At 49.9% G+C, this 18,222-nt stretch overlaps 1 protein-coding gene across 2 annotated transcripts in view; it reads right to left on the reverse strand.

Annotated features, from left to right (window-relative positions):
- SPECC1 (sperm antigen with calponin homology and coiled-coil domains 1) overlaps window positions 1-18,222 on the reverse strand; it is a 136,041-nt gene that overhangs the window by 76,978 nt on the left and 40,841 nt on the right. For both annotated transcript variants that reach the window (XM_081218756.1, XM_081218757.1), the window contains exons 2-4: window positions 14,662-16,241; window positions 3,120-3,327; window positions 343-416 (exon numbers count right to left, since the gene is read on the reverse strand). In XM_081218756.1, the coding sequence (XP_081074882.1) occupies window positions 343-416; window positions 3,120-3,327; window positions 14,662-16,241 (1,862 nt within the window). The remainder of the gene's footprint in view (window positions 1-342; window positions 417-3,119; window positions 3,328-14,661; window positions 16,242-18,222) is intronic.

The following is an 18,222-nucleotide window of genomic DNA, read 5'->3' on the forward strand; positions in this document are numbered from 1 at the left end:
CCACAGTCCATGCCCGCGTCAGGCCGGCCCCCGGGCAGGGGCTGCGGGGCGCCGGGTGGGTTCCCGAGCGAGGCTGGCCATAGCAGCCTCGCCGCCGGGAAAAGGCGCAGGCAGGGCTGCACCCTCGGGGGTCGGAGTGCCCGTCCTGAAATCAAGGCCGCCTGAACTTCCCTCCCGGCCACACCGTTCGTGGTTCCAGGGCCCAGGCCCCGCAAACCTGCTATACACAGCGGGCCAGAGAGTCATCAGGGTACCTCTCAAAGGTGTCCAAACCTATGTTAACGGGGACACTTCCAGTAAAATGATGGAGGGCGTCCCATCCCTGCCGTGACCACGTCTCACCTTTATCTGCTTCGTCAGAGTCTTCAGCTGCCTCTCCAGGTCCGACTTCTGTTCCTCCAGTTTCATCACATTGCCTGGAAATGAACAGGCAGACGGAGTTGGAAAAGTCTCGAGACTCTGGGGAGAAGCTAAGCTCGGAAGCAGAGCAGACCCAGATCCTGCAACAGGCTTTGAAGCCCACCCCTTGCTGGGGCCCCATTTCAGTGTCCTGAGCACGGGAGCCAGAGGCGGGGGCTCCTCCAAGAGAGAGCGGGATGATTCGGGAAAGCGGCGGTGTGAGGTTAGGGCACAGCCTCACAGAGCTCCGGGAAGAGAGCAAACAGCGGCTCACACTCACACACTTACTCTCGGCCTCCCTGGAAGTGCACGCGGCATCCTGAACGTCCTTCATCACCGTGAGGTGGAGGGAGGGCTTTTGCGTAACAGCGGATATGGCTGGTTATTACCGTTGTGACTTTTAGGTCAGTTTCTACAGCCATGGGACTTAACTGCAGTTAAAACTCTGAATCACTTGGGAAGCTTTCCAAAAGAGCAGATGTTCAAGCCCCAGACTCTGCACAGACTCAGAATCTCCCAGGGTGACAAGGATCTGGCGGGTGTACGTTAACAGCTCCACTGGGGACTGGACTTCCTTTCCCTAGTAAAGAACATCTTACTTGGAGGACGTTATGCTCAGTGAAATAAGTCAGAATGAGAAAGACAAATACTCTATGATCTCACTTATACGTGGAATCTAAAGAATACAACAAACCAGTAAATACAACCAAAAAGAAGCAGACTCGCAGACACAGAGAAAAAACTAGCGGTTACCAGTGGGGAGAGGAAAGCGGGGGCTGGGGATTAAGAGGTACAAACCATTAGGTATAAAATAAGCTACAAGGATATATTTTACAACACGGGAAATACAGCCAATATTTTATAATAACTATAAATGGACTAACACTTCAAAAATTCTGAATCACTATCTTATACACCCGTAACTTATACACTATTCTACATCAATTCTACTTCAATAAAAAAATAGTAAAATAAAATTGAATTAGAAACTAAAAAAAAAAATCCTCAGTCCCTCTCTGCCTCTAGTTCTCTCCACGTTGCTATCAAGAGTCGTTCAGTTTAAATCTGATCGCGTCCGTTACACGTAGTGTAAGTTCTCCAGTGGGTCCTCACGGTCCCTCCAAAGCTGTCCTCGTCTATTAAGGATATGAACCGGAATTACCAGAAAAGCTTCAAAAAACCCACACATGGTCAGGTTCTACCCCAGCAGTTCAGGTTCACACATGGGACCTGAGGATTTGTGTTTGGGGTCAACGGTGCAGAAAAGGACAGTGCTCCGTAACTTCTTTTTATCTTTCTGTCCATTCCTCTGAAGGGTCTTAAGGGGGAGGAGTGGTTCATCTCGCGATGGATTTTCGTGTCCCCGCATCTCCTGGTGAAAAGACACCTATCAACACCCTAACGTCCCCAACAGACGTTAACGGCTTCTCAAAAGATGCAGGTCTGTCATTGTTCTTTTCAGTCTTGGACACATTATGACGTAACTAGAGGGAGTGGGCCTGACATGTGCTCTGGACAGTAATTACATGCTGCTTTCTTGGTGTGTCTGTGCTGACTTTTTAGGATTTGGGGACAGTATGACCGAATTCTCAACAACAATAAATCACTGAAGCAAAATCAAACAAAATACAAACGAAACAGGTCTCCTCCTGTTTCTTGTACGTGTACTTGTCCGGTCCGGCGTCAGGTGTTTTGCTGTCCTCTCAGGTGTGATCTCTGAGAAGAGCCTGGGTGACAGTGATGCTGAGTGTCCTGTCGTCACCCCCATATTGCACACAAAGTAGCTGTGACGCTGACCACCGGAGCGAGGCAGAGACTACGGGGCCAGGTGCCACGATCGAGGCAGGTACGTACAGTCGCCAGGCACACAGGATCAGCTCCCGTGGCAAAGACGGGCTACGTTCCCGTGGGCCTCTGGTCCCGACGTTTTGCACATCGGGAGGCTCAAGCTTTCCGCTGCTCTGCACGGGCGCCAGCAGCAGTGGGAGCGCTGGGAGTACTGGTTTGGGGGGTTACAAGTCAGTCTGGGCAAGCAGGTGAATTCGAAAATAAGGGTTCCTCAAATAATCAGGATGGGCTGTACCCGTTGGGGGACTTCTCAGGCAACCAGCCGTGCTATTGTCAGTAAGGCCGGTGCCACTAAAAGCTCTGCACGCTAATTCTTTTGTTACGAAGGGAACACACATTAGATGCAATCATTTGATAAGGCTTATTTGGACAAGGCAGGCAATGTTTAACTAATCTCTGACAAACATCCCTCCCTATTCAAAACAAGCAGCCGGTTCACAAGTAAGGCATATACTGGTGCCTCTTGAGTGAGAAGTGGGTAACAACTCTAAGTCATCTGATACCAACCGTCCATGGGGCCCATGCTGGAATTGTCTTCTCCTGAGGCCAAGAGCACACGCCGTTCGAATACGTCCGACCCCCTGCCCCCTGCCTTTCTATCCATCAGAGCCCAATGGCAACACCGGCTGGCACCTGCCGTGTGGTCAGCAGCGGCTCACACACGGTGCTCCTAACCCCACACACTGCCCGCCCACGATCAACAGTCTTTCTTCTGCATCGCCTGCTTTGCAGCTCAGTCGAGGAGACTGATGACTGTCTCTTTTAACCGCCACTCTTCCCGGGAGACCACAGCGCACGCAAAAGGAAGACCTCTCACCGGCATCCTCCCCTCCCTCCTGACCCACACTCGCCCTGGGCTTGGCTCCACTTACTTTCCAGCTCACTGATGAGCTGCTTGTTGTGTAACTTGACAGCTCGATGCTGCTCCACCTGGTCCTCCAGCTCGAATATGGTCTCCTTCATGTCTTTAATCTCCGCGTCACTCTCCGACGCTTTCTCCTGCAGCTTCAGGCTGGTTCTGCTCAGCTGTTCTGCCTGATGATCGCAAATCTCCTTCAAGTAAGAATAATCCTTTTCCACCTGGAAGAAAAGGAAGGTTCCCTGGTCACCTGGACAGGAAAAAGCTCCCCGCACGTCAGCGTCAGGCCCATCGATGCAACGGCAAAGGAAGCTCTGGGCACGTGTGTGTCTGGCACCGTCTCTGCATCCTGAGCCTCGGAAACAGCCAAGGCAACAGATGTGCAGAGGAACGTGATGGGTGTTAAGGGGCCAAACGGGGGGGATTCTGGGCCCCTTCCTATAGCCCACAGAAAGCTGCACGTGCTTATTGAATGCCCTTCCTTTCTGCCCCTTCCGCGGTGCTGCCCAGCCGCCTCGCGGCCGCTATGCCACCGCGCCCCCTGCTGGGGACCCAGGAGGCTGACACCCCCCGCACACCCCAAACCTCTGTAGCTACAGTGTTTCTTTACAGGAACATCCATGTGACAGCAATGCCAGAAATGTGCACACGCCAGACACGGAGAAGCGCACAACACGCCCATGTCACCTGTTCAAGTTTAATCAGTGAACGTTCTCAATATACAGAAAAGCACCAAAGGTGACGGTAACCAGGCACCAAAACAGATGAACCAATGGTTAAATTTTGCACGTCCGAAACCTTTAACGTTTGTTAAAGCCTCAACCTTCCTTCCCACACCAGAGAGTGTCCAAAAATTGGCGTGTGGTTTTTCCTCAAATGGTTTTTCAGGTTTACTATATGTGGACATGCCCAAGATAATACACAGTATTGTTCTGGATGTTTTTAAATTCTTACACAAATGATATTACACTGTATGAAGCTTTTGCAGGGCACTGTATTATACTGCATTGTATCCTACGGTAAGATGTTCTTGTCCTGTATTATACTGTGTCCTGTTATATGCTATGCTGATTACACTTCTGTAACTTGTTTTCAACTATGTTTTTGAGATGTATTCATGATGATACACATTGCTCCGGTCAGTACTTTTTTTTTTTAAGGAAAGCTTTCTTCTTTTTTTTTTTTTTTTGGCTGTGCCACAAGGTTTGTGGGATCTTAGTTCCCCAACCAGGGACTGAACCGGGGCCCCTTGGCCATGAAAGCGCCAAGTGCTAACCACTGGACCACCAGGGGATTCCCTAAGTCACTACTTTAGATGCTGCATAGTGTTCTATTGTCTGAATATACTAATCATTTTATTATTATGAACTATACCTTGTTTCTGTAGTTCTCTGTTATTAAATAACTGTATATTTGGTAGGTAACATAAGCTTGATACCTAACAGATTTCTTACTAGATTTGGGAGAGGGGGTCTCCATATATGATAGTTTTTTTCCAATTGCATTTAATGTACAAAACGTGTGGGCCGTAAGCTCTGTGGGGACAGAGCCCGTCTGCAGTCTTCCCCTGGTGTGTCCCTGGTGCCAACACCATCAGACCCATAGGAGGCATCTAATGAGTAGCCGATGAATGAATAAACAAACACTGGAGGGCAGTATTGCACTGGTTTTCAACTGGGAGGTTGTGACAAAGGATAAATAAGGAAGGAAGGGAAGAAGGGAGGAGGAGAGAGAGAGAGAGAGAGAGAGAGAGCGAGAGAGCGAGAGCGAGCGAGAGAGAGAGAGAGAGAGAGAGAGAGAGAGAGAGAGAGAGCGAGAGCGAGAGCGAGAGGGAGCATGGTAAGGGGGAGAGTGATGGTGAGAAGGAGGGCCATGCCCATCGCTGCAGGGGGTCAGGAGCCTGAAGGCTGCTGTGTGACATCCAAGGGGCGGAGGCTGCAGGCCCGGAGCCAGACTGCAGAGTTTAATTAAATCCCAGCTCTGCCAGACCAAGCCCTGTATCCTTCCAGCTCCCTGCCTCAGTTTCCTCATCTGAACAACTAAACAGTGAGCTTCACGAGTTTATCACAGTGCCCGGCACATGGTAGGCATGCGAAGAACACTATCATTTCTCTCTGTCTTCGTGTATGCACATTAAATGATAATACAGGTCCAAGAAAATTACAACACATGGAAAAGACCAGAAGTCTTATGTTCTACAATAGCTACTTTAATAAACGGAAGGCAACTCTTAAGGAGGAAGAGCCACTACATCTTAGCTACTAGAAGGCTGACATCTGGCAGCCTTTAAAAAGTAGCCACAGAGGGCACCTGTGAGTCTTGCATCCCAAGTGAGACCTGGCTCTTCTTCTGCAGAGTGGCCGGGCTCCACATCGTGGAACCCTCAGGCTGAGGGCTGCTCCCCTGGGGTCTAGAAACACGCCCATTACTTGGCTGGGACTAAAACGGGAGAACGTGACCAGGTGAGGCAGGGCCGAGGGCCTCTCAGCGGCTCTGGCCTCCCGTCACGTCCTCCGTGTTGCGGTCATGAGCACAGGCACCAGCATAAGCTCAGGGGCGGGGAGGGGGCCCTGTGATGTGTGCCGAGCACGGCTGAGGCCAGCCAACCCTAAGCCAGTGAGTGCACTCTTCCAAATTACACACATCGCTCTTCCTTCTTGATTTGGGGATAATTCTCTCAAGTTTAGCCATGTATTCTGGACAGCTTTTTTATTTAAAAGAAGAAGAAAAAGAAAAACCCTAAGTAGCTTCACAACTCTTCCCGCAGGGGCTGGGCAGTAACAGGGAGGTACTGTTATATTCCTCTCACAGAGTAACTAATGGAGAGAAAAATTAAATCATTTGAAAAGAACAGTCTGTTCAGCCGCTCAGACCAGCAGCCTGCCCCTGACGACTGTCGGGTTCCAGCTGCCCCCGCACCCGGCCAGTTCCCCTAAGCCCAGCTTCTCTAGTCCAGGAAACGCACTCGGCACCCACACACCCGGTGACGCAGTTTCTTTCCAACGCCTTTCTTTAAAGTGAGAAATCACTCACGTGTTCCAAGCACCTCTCCTCTTCAGAAGCCAACTTTCTCTAGAAATGGGCAGCGCAGGGCTTCCCTGGTGGCGCAGTGGTTGAGAGTCCACCTGCCGATGCAGGGGACACGGGTTCGTGCCCCGGTCTGGGAAGATCCCACATGCCGCAGAGCGGCTGAGCCCATGAGCCAAGGCCGCTGAGCCTGCACGTCCGGAGCCTGTGCTCCGCAACGGGAGAGGCCACAACAGTGAGAGGCCCACGTACCGCAAAAAAAAAAAAGGGCGGCGCAGAACTGCACCACAAATATGTCAAATGAATTCCCCGGGAGCCCGGGAAAGGGGGTGCTTAAAGCCATCCCTGATGCTCTGACAACCAGCAAAGGCAGGTGGCAGCAGAGACCACTCGGGAGGGACTGTCTTGCGGGGCTCAGCCTGAGCCAGACAGACGGGGCTGGGATCTCAGCAAGGCTCACCACCTTCCCTCTGGCCTGTCAGACACTGAAACTGAGGACCCGCTATCGTCAGAGGCCTGTTCCCAGGGAAACAGACCCTGAGATCTCTGGGCTGTACTCAAGGAACTTCCCTGGGAGCACTGTGGAGACCCACACCCGCAGGGGCGGGGGGTGGGGAGCAGGGCCGGCAGCAGAGGAGGGCAGTGGTGGAGCAGTCACAGCAGAGGCTCAGCTCCTCCCCGGGCAGCTCTACCCCAGGATGCCCTCCAGGGCTGCCCCACGCTGAAGCAAGGGCCAAGGGCCGGGCCTTTCTCCACGCCCTCACACCCAGTGGATTAGCCATGGGGGCGTTCACCCCGGAAGGCGGTGGCTCTCCCCACAGAGAGCAGGTTCGGGGAGCGGCTCCGGCACGGCGCTCGGGGAAGGAGGGCTTCGGTCCTGGGGGCCCTGGGGGTGCCCCCCGTCCCCCTAGATATTACAGAGCATTCCTGGGCTGGCCACGGGGGGCACCACACACACCCCTAGATTCTCTCCCAGGGGAGTGGACAAGTGGTTGGCATGGTTTCACCACCAGGTGATCTGACCACGGCGGGTGAGGGTCGTCTACACGGGCAGAGGGTGGTGACGGCAAGTTTAGAATCCTACCCACCCTACCTGCAAGGACGTGTCCCCACCTGACGCCGCTGAGACGCTTTGCAAACCCCCGCAAAGGTAAATGCAGGGTGTTCTCCTACTTGTATTCTTCCTGTGTCGCAGATACCAGAGGGGCAAGGGGTCCTCGGGCACGAGAACAGAGGGGCCTCCTGGACTCGGAGGCATCTCCGTCCGGCCTCAGTGTCCGCCTGTGGCTGGGTCGGCAGGTTCTGAGAGTGGCCGGGCTTTGCCGGCCTGGACGTCCCTTCTGGCTCCACTACTCCCACGTCCGACAGCCGTCCCTCCTCAAACCTGCTCCGTGTTCCGTGACACCCCACCTTACAGTAAGCAGCACAACCACGCCATCAGTGACACAGCCAGAGGTCTGCAATGAACTGAACCCCTCCTCTCTCCTGCACACCCCCAAACGGCCCGCCTGTCCATCAACTGACGAAGGCATAAACAAAACGTGGTCCGCCTGGACAACGGACTATCGCTCAGCTCTAAGCAGGAATGAAGCTCTGGCTTACGGTACGATGCGGATGAACCTCGAAAACATTATGTCAAGGGAAAGAAGCCAGACGCAAAAGGCCACACGCTACGATTCCGTTTAGATGAAACATCCAGATCAGACAAATCTACAGGGACAGAAAATAGAGCTGCCATGGTTACCAGGGGCTGGGGGGAGGGGATACTGAGGAGGTGACTGCTCCCAGGTACAAGGTGATAAATAAGCTCTAAAAGTGACTGTGGTGATGGCTGCACAACCCTGAGAATATATTAAAACCCACAGACTTGTACACTTTATATGAATTGTATCTCCATAAAGCTGGCATTAAAAAAAAATTCGTCAGAGGCTCCCACTGGCTTGAGGGTACAGTTCAAAGCTCTTGACTGGGTCTCCTCCGGGCCCACCGCAGGTGGCCACCGTGCACTCAGCAACTGCAAACCACTTCCTTGATCAGCGAGAACTTGCTGTTCTCTTCCTGCGACATTCCCGCTGTCCCCGCCCCTCCAACACACCTGGGTAACCCCAACTCCCCTCAAGATTCAGGTTATAAATCAAACAAGAAGACGTGTCTTGATGACTCAGCTTTTCGCTGTGAACTTCTCTACTGTGTTTACAAATAAGAAATTTTTCCTAGTTCATCGAGACCCAACCGGTTGCTTTCTTCAAACCAAAGGGCTTTGGCCATAAGACTACACTGTATTTGAGCCCTTAAGGTCTGCTTTCGATGGTTCTTTCTCTCCTCTTTATTGTCACGTAACCAGGAAGCAGTATAAGTCAGGGATTAAGAATAAGAGTTCGGGGGTCAGACCCAACTTTGAATCCTGGCCTTCATCAGTTAATTAATTAAGCCTCGTAACTTAATCATTCTCTGCCTCAGTTTCCTCAACGGAAAAAAAAAAAAGATGATGACAGTACCTACAGCCTAGAACTACGACGATTAAGTGAGATTAAATGACCTAAAGGCCCTAAGAGTGCCTACTAAAACGGAAGCTGTTATTAAAATATGATAAACTTTTATTTTTTAACATACTGATATAAAATTCTAGCAGCCTCGCTCTCCTAATTCTGTTGCAAGTTTCTCTGACATTCATTCCTTCGTTCATTTACTCACTCACTCAACAAGCATTTACCGGGTGCTTAAAGTCACATGTCACGACTGTACATAGTATGACGGCTTGAGTAACTGTACCATGAGTGTGTGTTATTTTGTTGTGTTTGTTTTACATCGAACTTGGTTATTCCAAAACTCCTTCTGCTGACTCTTGGCCCTGTTTTGAGCAGACACCGCTGATGGAGAGCCAGGTCTCTTTCACTCTGGCCTACGTTTGCACTATTTTTTTACAATGCTACTCTGCCACGGGAGAGGGAATACACAGGCTAACTCAGTCTGCACTTTTGTTCTGGAAAAAGAAAAATGGCGATGGAAAACTCAAGGAAGAGGGTAAAAATCTGCATTTCACCGGGGAACCCTCGAGGAGACCTTCAGAAGCCAGGGCTGTGATGCTCTCCGAGGTGTTTCCCAAGATCTCACCAGGGAGGCAAGCGCTGGGGTGGCCAGAGGCTTCAGAGACCAGCCCTGCGGTCAAGTTAAAGAAGAGAATGGTGCTCAGGACCAACTCAGCACCTACAAGGTGCCCAGGGCGGGCAAGAGGCCCCATCTCATCCGGGACATGACCACCTGGGTCCACAAGTCCACAGCCCCCCAGAGCTGAGGGTCTCCCTAAAGAAGGGACGCTGCAGTTGAGACCTAAAGCTTAAGACAGGACCTGCAGGGGGAGGAAGGGGGCAGCCACTGCCCTCCCTCCACCCCCCCACCCCCCACAGACGCCTGAGGGTGAGAACTTCGCCCGGAGGGCAGTGAAGGGGCCGAGGCTGGAGGGGAAAGCAGACAAGCAGACGGGTGGGGAAGTGACCACGTGGAGTCCTGCTGGCTGTGGCAACGGCTCACCTACCCAGGTGCCACTCCCCCTTCTTTTCTTACTTAGAATGCCCATTTATTCAGGAATCTGGCTGTGATCCTGTGATTTCAGGGAAGGTGACCAAGGGAGGGTGTGTGACCCAGTTCTGACCAGGTATAGAGGGAGGGCTGCTGAGGGGCTCCCAGGGAAAGTTCTTCCCACGGGACTGAGAGCCTCCTGCCTGCAGGGACCGTGGGGACCAGACGCTGAAGAGGTCGCGCTCACCTGCACCCCAGGCAGGAGGGCTGAAGGGGTCACGGAGCCGCCAGCCTGGAGCCGTGACGTTACCTCGCCTGGACCCCAGGCTCTGGGTTACGGAGTATAGTGCGCATCTGCTGGCTGGGGCACCGACACCAGGGGTCTGTTTCTCACGGTCCAAAGCGTCACCTGGGTATCCTCATGGACCACCTGCTATTTAAGCCAGGGTCCAGGTCCCTCCAGTCCTGGCAGGGTCCTATTCTCAGTCACGGAGACAGGATCATCCACTTGGCCACACCGTCCTCTCGAATTCTGCTTTTGCTGTTTGTGGCCAGTGGCTACCCTAACTATTCTGCCTTGGTGACCAACGTTGGTTGCACGATGATCATGTCACCTCTAGTTTTCCCCAACCACTCACAGCAAGTGTTTCTTTACGATCCCCTTACTCCTTGGGAAAAAACACCTGAGTTTTTGCAGAAAGAACTGAATTTCAAAGGATACCACCTATAAGCTTTCAACCTCAGGAGGGGAAAAACATCAGTGTTTTCTCTGAAAACATCTAGGTTCCAAGCCTTATAAATTCTCTAGCTTGACATCAAGATCCCAAATGAATGAAAACTTGAAAGTCAAAAAAATGTAAACCTGGGTTGCATTATAGTCTGGAAACAACGATGTGGTCCAACTCCACGCCCCTGGCTGGCTGGGGCAGGCACGTGTGTGATCACAGGAGGCCGAGACCACAGGATTCTGTGGAAATCAGCCCCTCCCTCAAAGCTGTGCAGAGGTAGGTTACACACTCACACAGAAAGCTGCCAGCAAAGTTATATAATGGGTGTCACAGAAGCTCAAAGAATGAAGACAAAGAAATGAAAGGAAGAGAAAGCCTACAAAACATTCACACCATTAACAAACACACCCGCTAACTGTCCACTCACTGTATGAGGAACTGACACACACGCACCCCACCCCCTCGCCCAGTACCAAAAAAAAGTACCTTTTAAGGCCTTTCCGAGGCTCTTCTAACAGTATCTGAGTCACTTAAGTAACTTATCTAAACTGGAGACTTCTATAGATTTACTAAATCTAAAAGGTCACAGAATGGTTTGACATTGCCTTTCCTCTCTGTAAATAGGCTGTTTTGTTCTTTTCTCATAATATTCACCTTCTGCCAAGAATTAGGGTGGACGGATGCAGGGCTCAAGGGCAAGAGCTGTTCAGCACCCCACAGTCTGCTTGGTGACAAAGAGGATAGCCACCCTGGCATCTGCTTAAGGAGGTTACGTTTGAAAGTTCTATGCAAAGCGTCCAGTGAAGCAGTTGAGAACTGGAGACTTAGAATTTACCCAGGAATGCAAAAGTGGCTTAACACCAGACTGCCTTAGAAAGTCTGTTACCCTAATCTACCTCATTCACACATTAAAGGAGAAAACTCATTATGATTATATAAAAACTATTAAGATTTTAGTAGATGTACAAGAACTACTGCATAGATCTTACAGATGTCTAAGATCTACAGTGGATATAGAAAAATTCAACCCCCATCCTTTTTTTAAAAACAAGCAATGAAGTTAAAACACTAATTCTTCACAAAATACTTGCGTAACTCAATAAAAGGTATATAGCCAATGCCTACCATGGACATCCTTCATGATGAAATGCTGAAAGCACTCCCTTTAAATCAGGCACAAGGCCAGGATCCCTCTACCATCATGCTTCTACTGTACACTTGGAAGGGGCCCATGGTCACCAAATTAACCATCAGCTGAGTTAGGAGGACCCAAGCGTTCCAGCTGGTCCAGGATTTATATCCTCATTAGAGTTTTGTGCTAAAAGTGCTCTGGTTTCCTTTGGGCAAGAGTCCCTATGTCTCACCATCTAAATTCACGGTTGCCGGTGGATCAGTTGATATGCTTCGGTGGGGCTACAATAAGCTATTAGTCAGGCTAGGAAATCTGGGTTTTACTTTCCTACATAACAGAAAAAGGCATGAAGATTAGAAGTTACAACTTCTCTGTGTACAAGCACAAAATCACAGACCTAAGATCTCGATCTGTGACATCATGCCTCACACCTTTTACCTCCAACTCATATCAAAATACTAGCTAGGACCTTTCTCATCCTACTGTCAAGTATGTGATCATTCTAATCAGCAAGCAATTAATAAAGATATGGAATATATGAATAATATAATAAACAGCTTGATTTAAAGCATATATGTTAAAAATGCTTTTTCTTTCTCTCCAAATTAGACTCCATTTATCCTAGAAAATTCTAGACTTTACTGTCTTCATTTAGCCAAAGCTATAAGGGGCAAATTCATAGCTTTAAATACTTATACTATCAACCAAGAAAGGATAAACTTAAATGAACAAAGAATTCTACTCAAGAAACTAGGAAGAAACCAAAGAAATATACAAAAGGCAGGATGAAAGAACTGATGAAGATAAAGGTAGAAACAAATTAATCAGGAACAGATTAATAGGAGAATTGATAAACGAATCCAACTGGGTCTTTGTGTTCACAGAATGTGGAGTGACATACTCTATTCTCCTGAATTGGAAGATTAAATATTGTAATTATGCCAGTTCAAGTTTGTATGCATGTCAAAATGTGCTTAACCTAGGAAAATGTCTGAAAAGATAAGGAGTAAAAATGTTAGCGGCATTTTTTTCCTCCAAGTAGTGAGATTAAAGGTAATATTTATTTTCTTCTTAAAACTTTTCTGTATTTTCTAAACCTTCTGTGATGAATATACAACTTTTTGATCAGAAAAATAAGCTATTGTCTTAAGATGCCAAATTATTTCTCGCTGACACACATATTTAATGTAATGTCAATGGAAATAACAAAGAAACAGATGAAGGACTGAGGGAGGACTTCAGGAAAGTTGCCTGGGAGATCAAACATTTCGCAACAGAGTAACGGAGGGGGGATTATTCCAGACACAAAATCTCAATGTAAAGCTACAAATTACCAACAAACAGTTCACATGGGCACCTGGCTAGTACCTGCCAAGGGCACCACTTCCACACTTTCAATAAAATGCTGTGAATTAAGAACACAATGATAAAAACTTCTAACACTGCCCACCACTCAGATCGGCCCAATGTCAGAATCAGGTTCAACTGTCAATCAGTGACAATTCTTAATGCAGATGAAGCAGGAAAGAGAACTCCCCCTGGGGGTTCAGGGCAAATTTGTTTCTTAAAAGAGTGACAGCCTCTGAAATAAGGTGGGAAGATGTTTTCAACCTCTCTCACCAAGGGACCCCTAAATCACAGACCAAGAGCTAAGAGGCAACAAGAAATTGGAAGCCACCTGTCTACACTTTTCCAGCACTGCTCTGTGGGTGGGCAGAATATCACACAATCGGGTTTCCCTGGTGGCACAGTGGCTGAGAATCCGCTTGCCAATGCAGGGGACGCGGGTTCGAGCCCTGGTCCGGGAAGATCCCACATGTCGCAGAGCAACTGAGCCTGAGCTCTAGAGCCCGTGAGCCACAACTACTGAAGCCTGTGTGCCTAGAGCCCGTGCTCCGCAACAGGAGAGGCCTGCGCACCGCAACAAAGAGTAGCCCCTGCTCGCCGCAACTAGAGAAAGCCCGCGCGCAGCCACGAAGACCCAATGCAGCCAAAAATGAATAAATAAATTTATTTTTTTAAAAAAAGAAAGAATATCACACAATCACCAACAATCTTCACCACAGAACAAAGGTCCAGACTGATTAAAGGATTATTTTTAAAAATGAAGGTGGTGATCATTTATTCGATCCTGGGTTGGGGAAGATCTTTCCAAGTAAAAAGGGGAAGGGTAAAAGAAGAAATGAAAACCAGATCTGAATGACCCAACAACTTGATACCAAGTGTTGGCTAGGGGTCAGGGAATCCCTCTGCTGGTGGGAGCACACCTGCGTCACACTCCTGGCGGCCAATCTGGCCAAATGCATTCAAAGTCCTTAAAACGGTCATACTCTGACACAGTAAGTCAATGAGTAGGAATTTTTCCTAAGACAGAGAGATTAAAAATGATTTACACTATTGAAAGACTGGAAAAGAACACAAATGTTCAACAACAGGTGACTAGCAAAGTACTTAGGAAATATTTATAGAACAGAGTACTATCTGGCCTTCAACATCATGTTGCAAAGAATACTTAATGATGAGAACATGCTCAGGAAACATCAGATTTTTAAAAACTTAATATACACAGGATGACTCTAAAAAAAATTTGTTTTAACTTGTGGGATACACACACACACACACACACACACGCACACACACACACATACCTGGAAGAAAACACCAAAATAGTGGTTATAGCATTACTTGGTGGGGAAACTCGGGGTGGTTTTACTTTTCTGTTCCTAGGGGCCCAAAGCATGGTATCCGAGAGCCCTGGATGCCTCTCACTCATTCCTTCAAGACTCAGCTTACTCCACCTCTTCCAGCAAGTCCTCTGGCACTACTGCCTCCTTTATCCACGTTATTCTAGGTGTTGCTCTGGGCACTGGACTCTGGGCTGTCCTCTGCGATGCTCTTTATCCCCGCATCATCTCTATCCCTGCATCAGACTCACTATATCCCCACTACACATTCAACTGCTGTAGCCAGAAACTGGGGTGTCTCATTTCTGCATCCCCAGTCTGTCTGGACTCTGACAGATCTTCAGGCTAGAATGCTGGATTATGAATGAAATCGAGCGCCTGATTCTCTGTGCCATGTGCCTCGAAAGGCCGAGGAGGGCTGTGCTGGCAAGGATGAGCAACCCTGGCAGAGAGAACGCCCCTTACCTTGGACAGCAGGCTTGAGACACGCTTAACCTCACCGTGTGCCTTCAGCAGTTCCTGTCTGAGCTCCGCGCAGGACTGTTCCAGCTGGTCCTTCTCGGCTCGGGCCACCGTCAACATTTCCTGAACGTCACAGCCCTCGGCCGTGTGCCCCGGGGGGCTGGTCTCTACAGCTTTCGGCTTCTCGTTCTCCAGGTGAGCCTTCAGAGACCCGTTCTCCACCTTGAGCCCTTCCAAGGTAACCCGACACTCCTCCAGGGCCTTGGCCATGGCCCCGCTGTCACGCCGTTCCAGCTCCAGGAAGGTGCTCAGCTCCCCGTTCTCCTCCTCCAGGTGCCGCACCGTTTCCAGGGCCCCCCGGTGCTCCTCCTCCCCCTTCCTCAGACGGCAGGTCAGCTGCTGCTGGATGCTGAGCAGCTTCTCCCGCTCGAAGCGGCCCTGCTCCAGGATCTCCGTGCACTTCTGCTCCAGCTCCAGGATTTTTCCCTCCTGGGTGCCGAGCCCCTCGCTCTTGACTCGCTCCTGCAGGAGGGTCATCAGCTTCTCGTTCTCCTGACTCAGCTGCTCCGCCCTCTCCCGATGCTGGTGAAAGGATGCTTCCAAGAGCGTCTTCTCGTCGGTCAGCTTCTCGTTTTCAGCAGTCAGTTCCTGCACCATCTGCTGCTGGTCTGACAGCTCCTGCAGTGTGGCCTGCAGCTCCTCGGCGGTGCTGTGGTGGCTTTCTTCCATCCTGTGGATCTTCTCCGTCAGGGACGCCAGGGACAGCTCGCTCACGGCCTGCGGGGAGCTGACGGCTGCCGAGCACTTGGAGCTCTTGACGAGGCTCCCAGCCGGGGACAGGGGCCCCGGGGGGGCGTCTGCTGGGATGTGCTCAAAGTCGGAGGCGTCCGGGGACAAGGAAGCCTTGGTGACATCGCTGCTCGAAGAGCCCGACGTCCGCAACACATCTTCGGGTGGGTTTTTTTTATACGCGGCGATTTCGCCCGACAACTCATTTTCCATCGGGCTCCCGAAGCTGGACTCCTGAGTTACCGACGTCCGGCAGCTGCTGTCCCCTGTGTGACTCGCTCCCCACTCTGAATTTGGGGAATGCTCAAAATAAGTCAGTTTCTCCTTCAAGGCCCGGTTTTCATCCTCAAGCTCAGCGAGCTCTTTCTGGAAGTTCCTGTTCTTCTCCTCGAGGGCTCTGATCAAAGGCTCCGAGTCACCTGGCAAGACTGATGCTCCGTCCACACTTGGGTCCAAAGCGTCAGCCCCTTCGGTGTTCTGAGTCCACTTCTCCATCCATTTCTTGAGTTCACTTCGGAGCCTGTTAATTTCACCATCTTTCTCTTTGGCTTCTGCCAAGAGTTCCCGAACCTGGGACTCGAGCGCGGCCTTCTCTGCGTCTTCGTGCTCTGGCCTGGGTCTCGTGGGAGTGGCCCGCACGTGCTTGGTGGGGGTGGGCGCGCTGGAAGAGGTGGGGCTGGATACCACTTTCCTGGGGTTGGAGGGACCGCGTGGCACCGTTCTCTCTCTCGAGACTGCTACCGCGAGTTCTCGAGGGGTGGGAATGCCTGTCCGCTTGGCGGCTGCCACAGCCCCTGAAGAGAGAAGGAGAAACCAGTGAAACCCAGCGAGCGCTTGTATAAACAACTCCAACTACAGGGCACGGTGAGCAGGGCGGCTGTTGCCTCCCTCCATCCCCCCTCCCCTAGGTAACTACCCGGCTCTGGCTGGGGTTTCTGTACCTGTACTTCGGCGGGGAGCTGACTTCAAGCTGAGCTACTCAGCATAACCCCATCCCCAGCCATGGCTGCTGGTTCAAAGGCACGGCATGAGCCCCCCAGTCAAGGTCAATGAGACACAAGGAGAGGTTTCCTGGGCGAGTTTCTAAAACATACTGGACACGGGTGAGCGGTCGTGTTAAGTCTGGCAATGGCTGGCAACCACCATCACAAGAGGAAGGTGAGGATGCAGAGTAGAAAGAAGGAAACCGAGCTCTTAGTGGGCTGTGGAGCTGTGGACCAGTCACCCTGAGGCTGGCCCTATCCCTGGCCTTCCAATTACACAAGCCAACGGTCACCCTTCATAAGTCACCCTGAACTGGGTTTTCTGTAACTTGCAACAGAACACAACTGAACTGAGAGTGCTGGCAACTAAACAAAATACAGGATTGTTGTGAATTCCTAAATAAACACTCAAAAAAAAATTATCATTAACTTTTTTTTTTTTGCGGTACGCGGGCCTCTCACTTCTGTGGCCTCTGCCGTTGCGGAGCACAGGCTCCGGACGCGCAGTCTCAGCGGCCATGGCTCATGCGCCCAGCCGCTCTGCGGCATGTGGGATCTTCCCGGACCAGGGTATGAACCCATGTCCCCTGCATCGGCAGGCGGACTCTCAACCACTGCGCCACCAGGGAAGCCCTATCATTAACATATTTTGACTGGGCACAAATTCGGTGAAGAAATTAGAAGACCCAAATAATACTAAGGAGACACTGATCTGATTCAATGACCTATTATTTTTAACCTAAGTGTGAATGCTGTGTGCATTTATATTCATAGAGAAACAAGAACCAACAGGATAAGGGCCCAGTACGTTCATCTATGGTATGGTTTTCAATGCCAAATGGATTTATATAACATGGAAATGATTCAGGATTTAGAATACTTATAATGGGAAATGTAAGGTACGGAACTATTTGTTATTTTCCTCTATACCACCATCGTTATTTTTTAGTCTTCATCTATACTACATTTTTAATTTTCACTTATACTATTTACTCTAGACGATGTCAAAAAAAATTCTAGGGGTGAAAACCCAGACATCGATCTCCTAAATGCTCTAGAAATAAAACCCCCTTGGAGGTTAAAGTATAAAATGAAAAATCTGGACCTGTTTTACAAACTCAAAAGACATTTGATGAATCACAGCTGATCGCAGTAACTTATACATTTGCACCGTGGGTTGGAGGCCTCTGCCGTGCAGGGAGGGTTGGGAGCAGGGACACGCCCACAGGCTAGCAGAGGCCTCCGTCTTCTGAGGCAGAAGCAGAAACCACTGTGGCGAAACAGCTCTGAACCCACTGCCAAGACAGCTACTGAGACAGGAGCAGCTGCATCTCCCAGCATCCCAGAATCCGAGGGGATGAAGTGGAGGCGGGTGGTGTCCTCTGCTAAGTGTCTTACGGCTGAGTGCTTTGAAAACTTTGACATAATAAAGGCTAAACTGTCATATTCATATACTGGAAGGCTATGGTTTTTAAGTTAACTTTTCCAAATTAGTTACCAGAAAGCTAAGAGCACGATAATACACATGTAATGCATGTAGGTGTCCAGATGCCTCACTTGCCATCACGCTAAACAGTGATGAAAAAAAGATGCATTTAATTATTCTTGTAAAATGAAGATTAAAACCACTAAGCAATAAAACATTCTAGTAACACCAGCCCTCTGGAGTGAAGTAATCTTGGCAAGGACCATAATGAAAACTGGAGGGTAACTAAAGTTTCAACATAATTATAGTCAGAACAGGCAAAGCTGAGAGTCCAGGACTGACTGCCATAGAGGCTTTTCCATTCCT

This window comes from Mesoplodon bidens (assembly GCF_964165515.1).
Source record: "Mesoplodon bidens genome assembly, chromosome: 19".
Lineage (NCBI taxonomy): Eukaryota > Metazoa > Chordata > Mammalia > Artiodactyla > Ziphiidae > Mesoplodon > Mesoplodon bidens.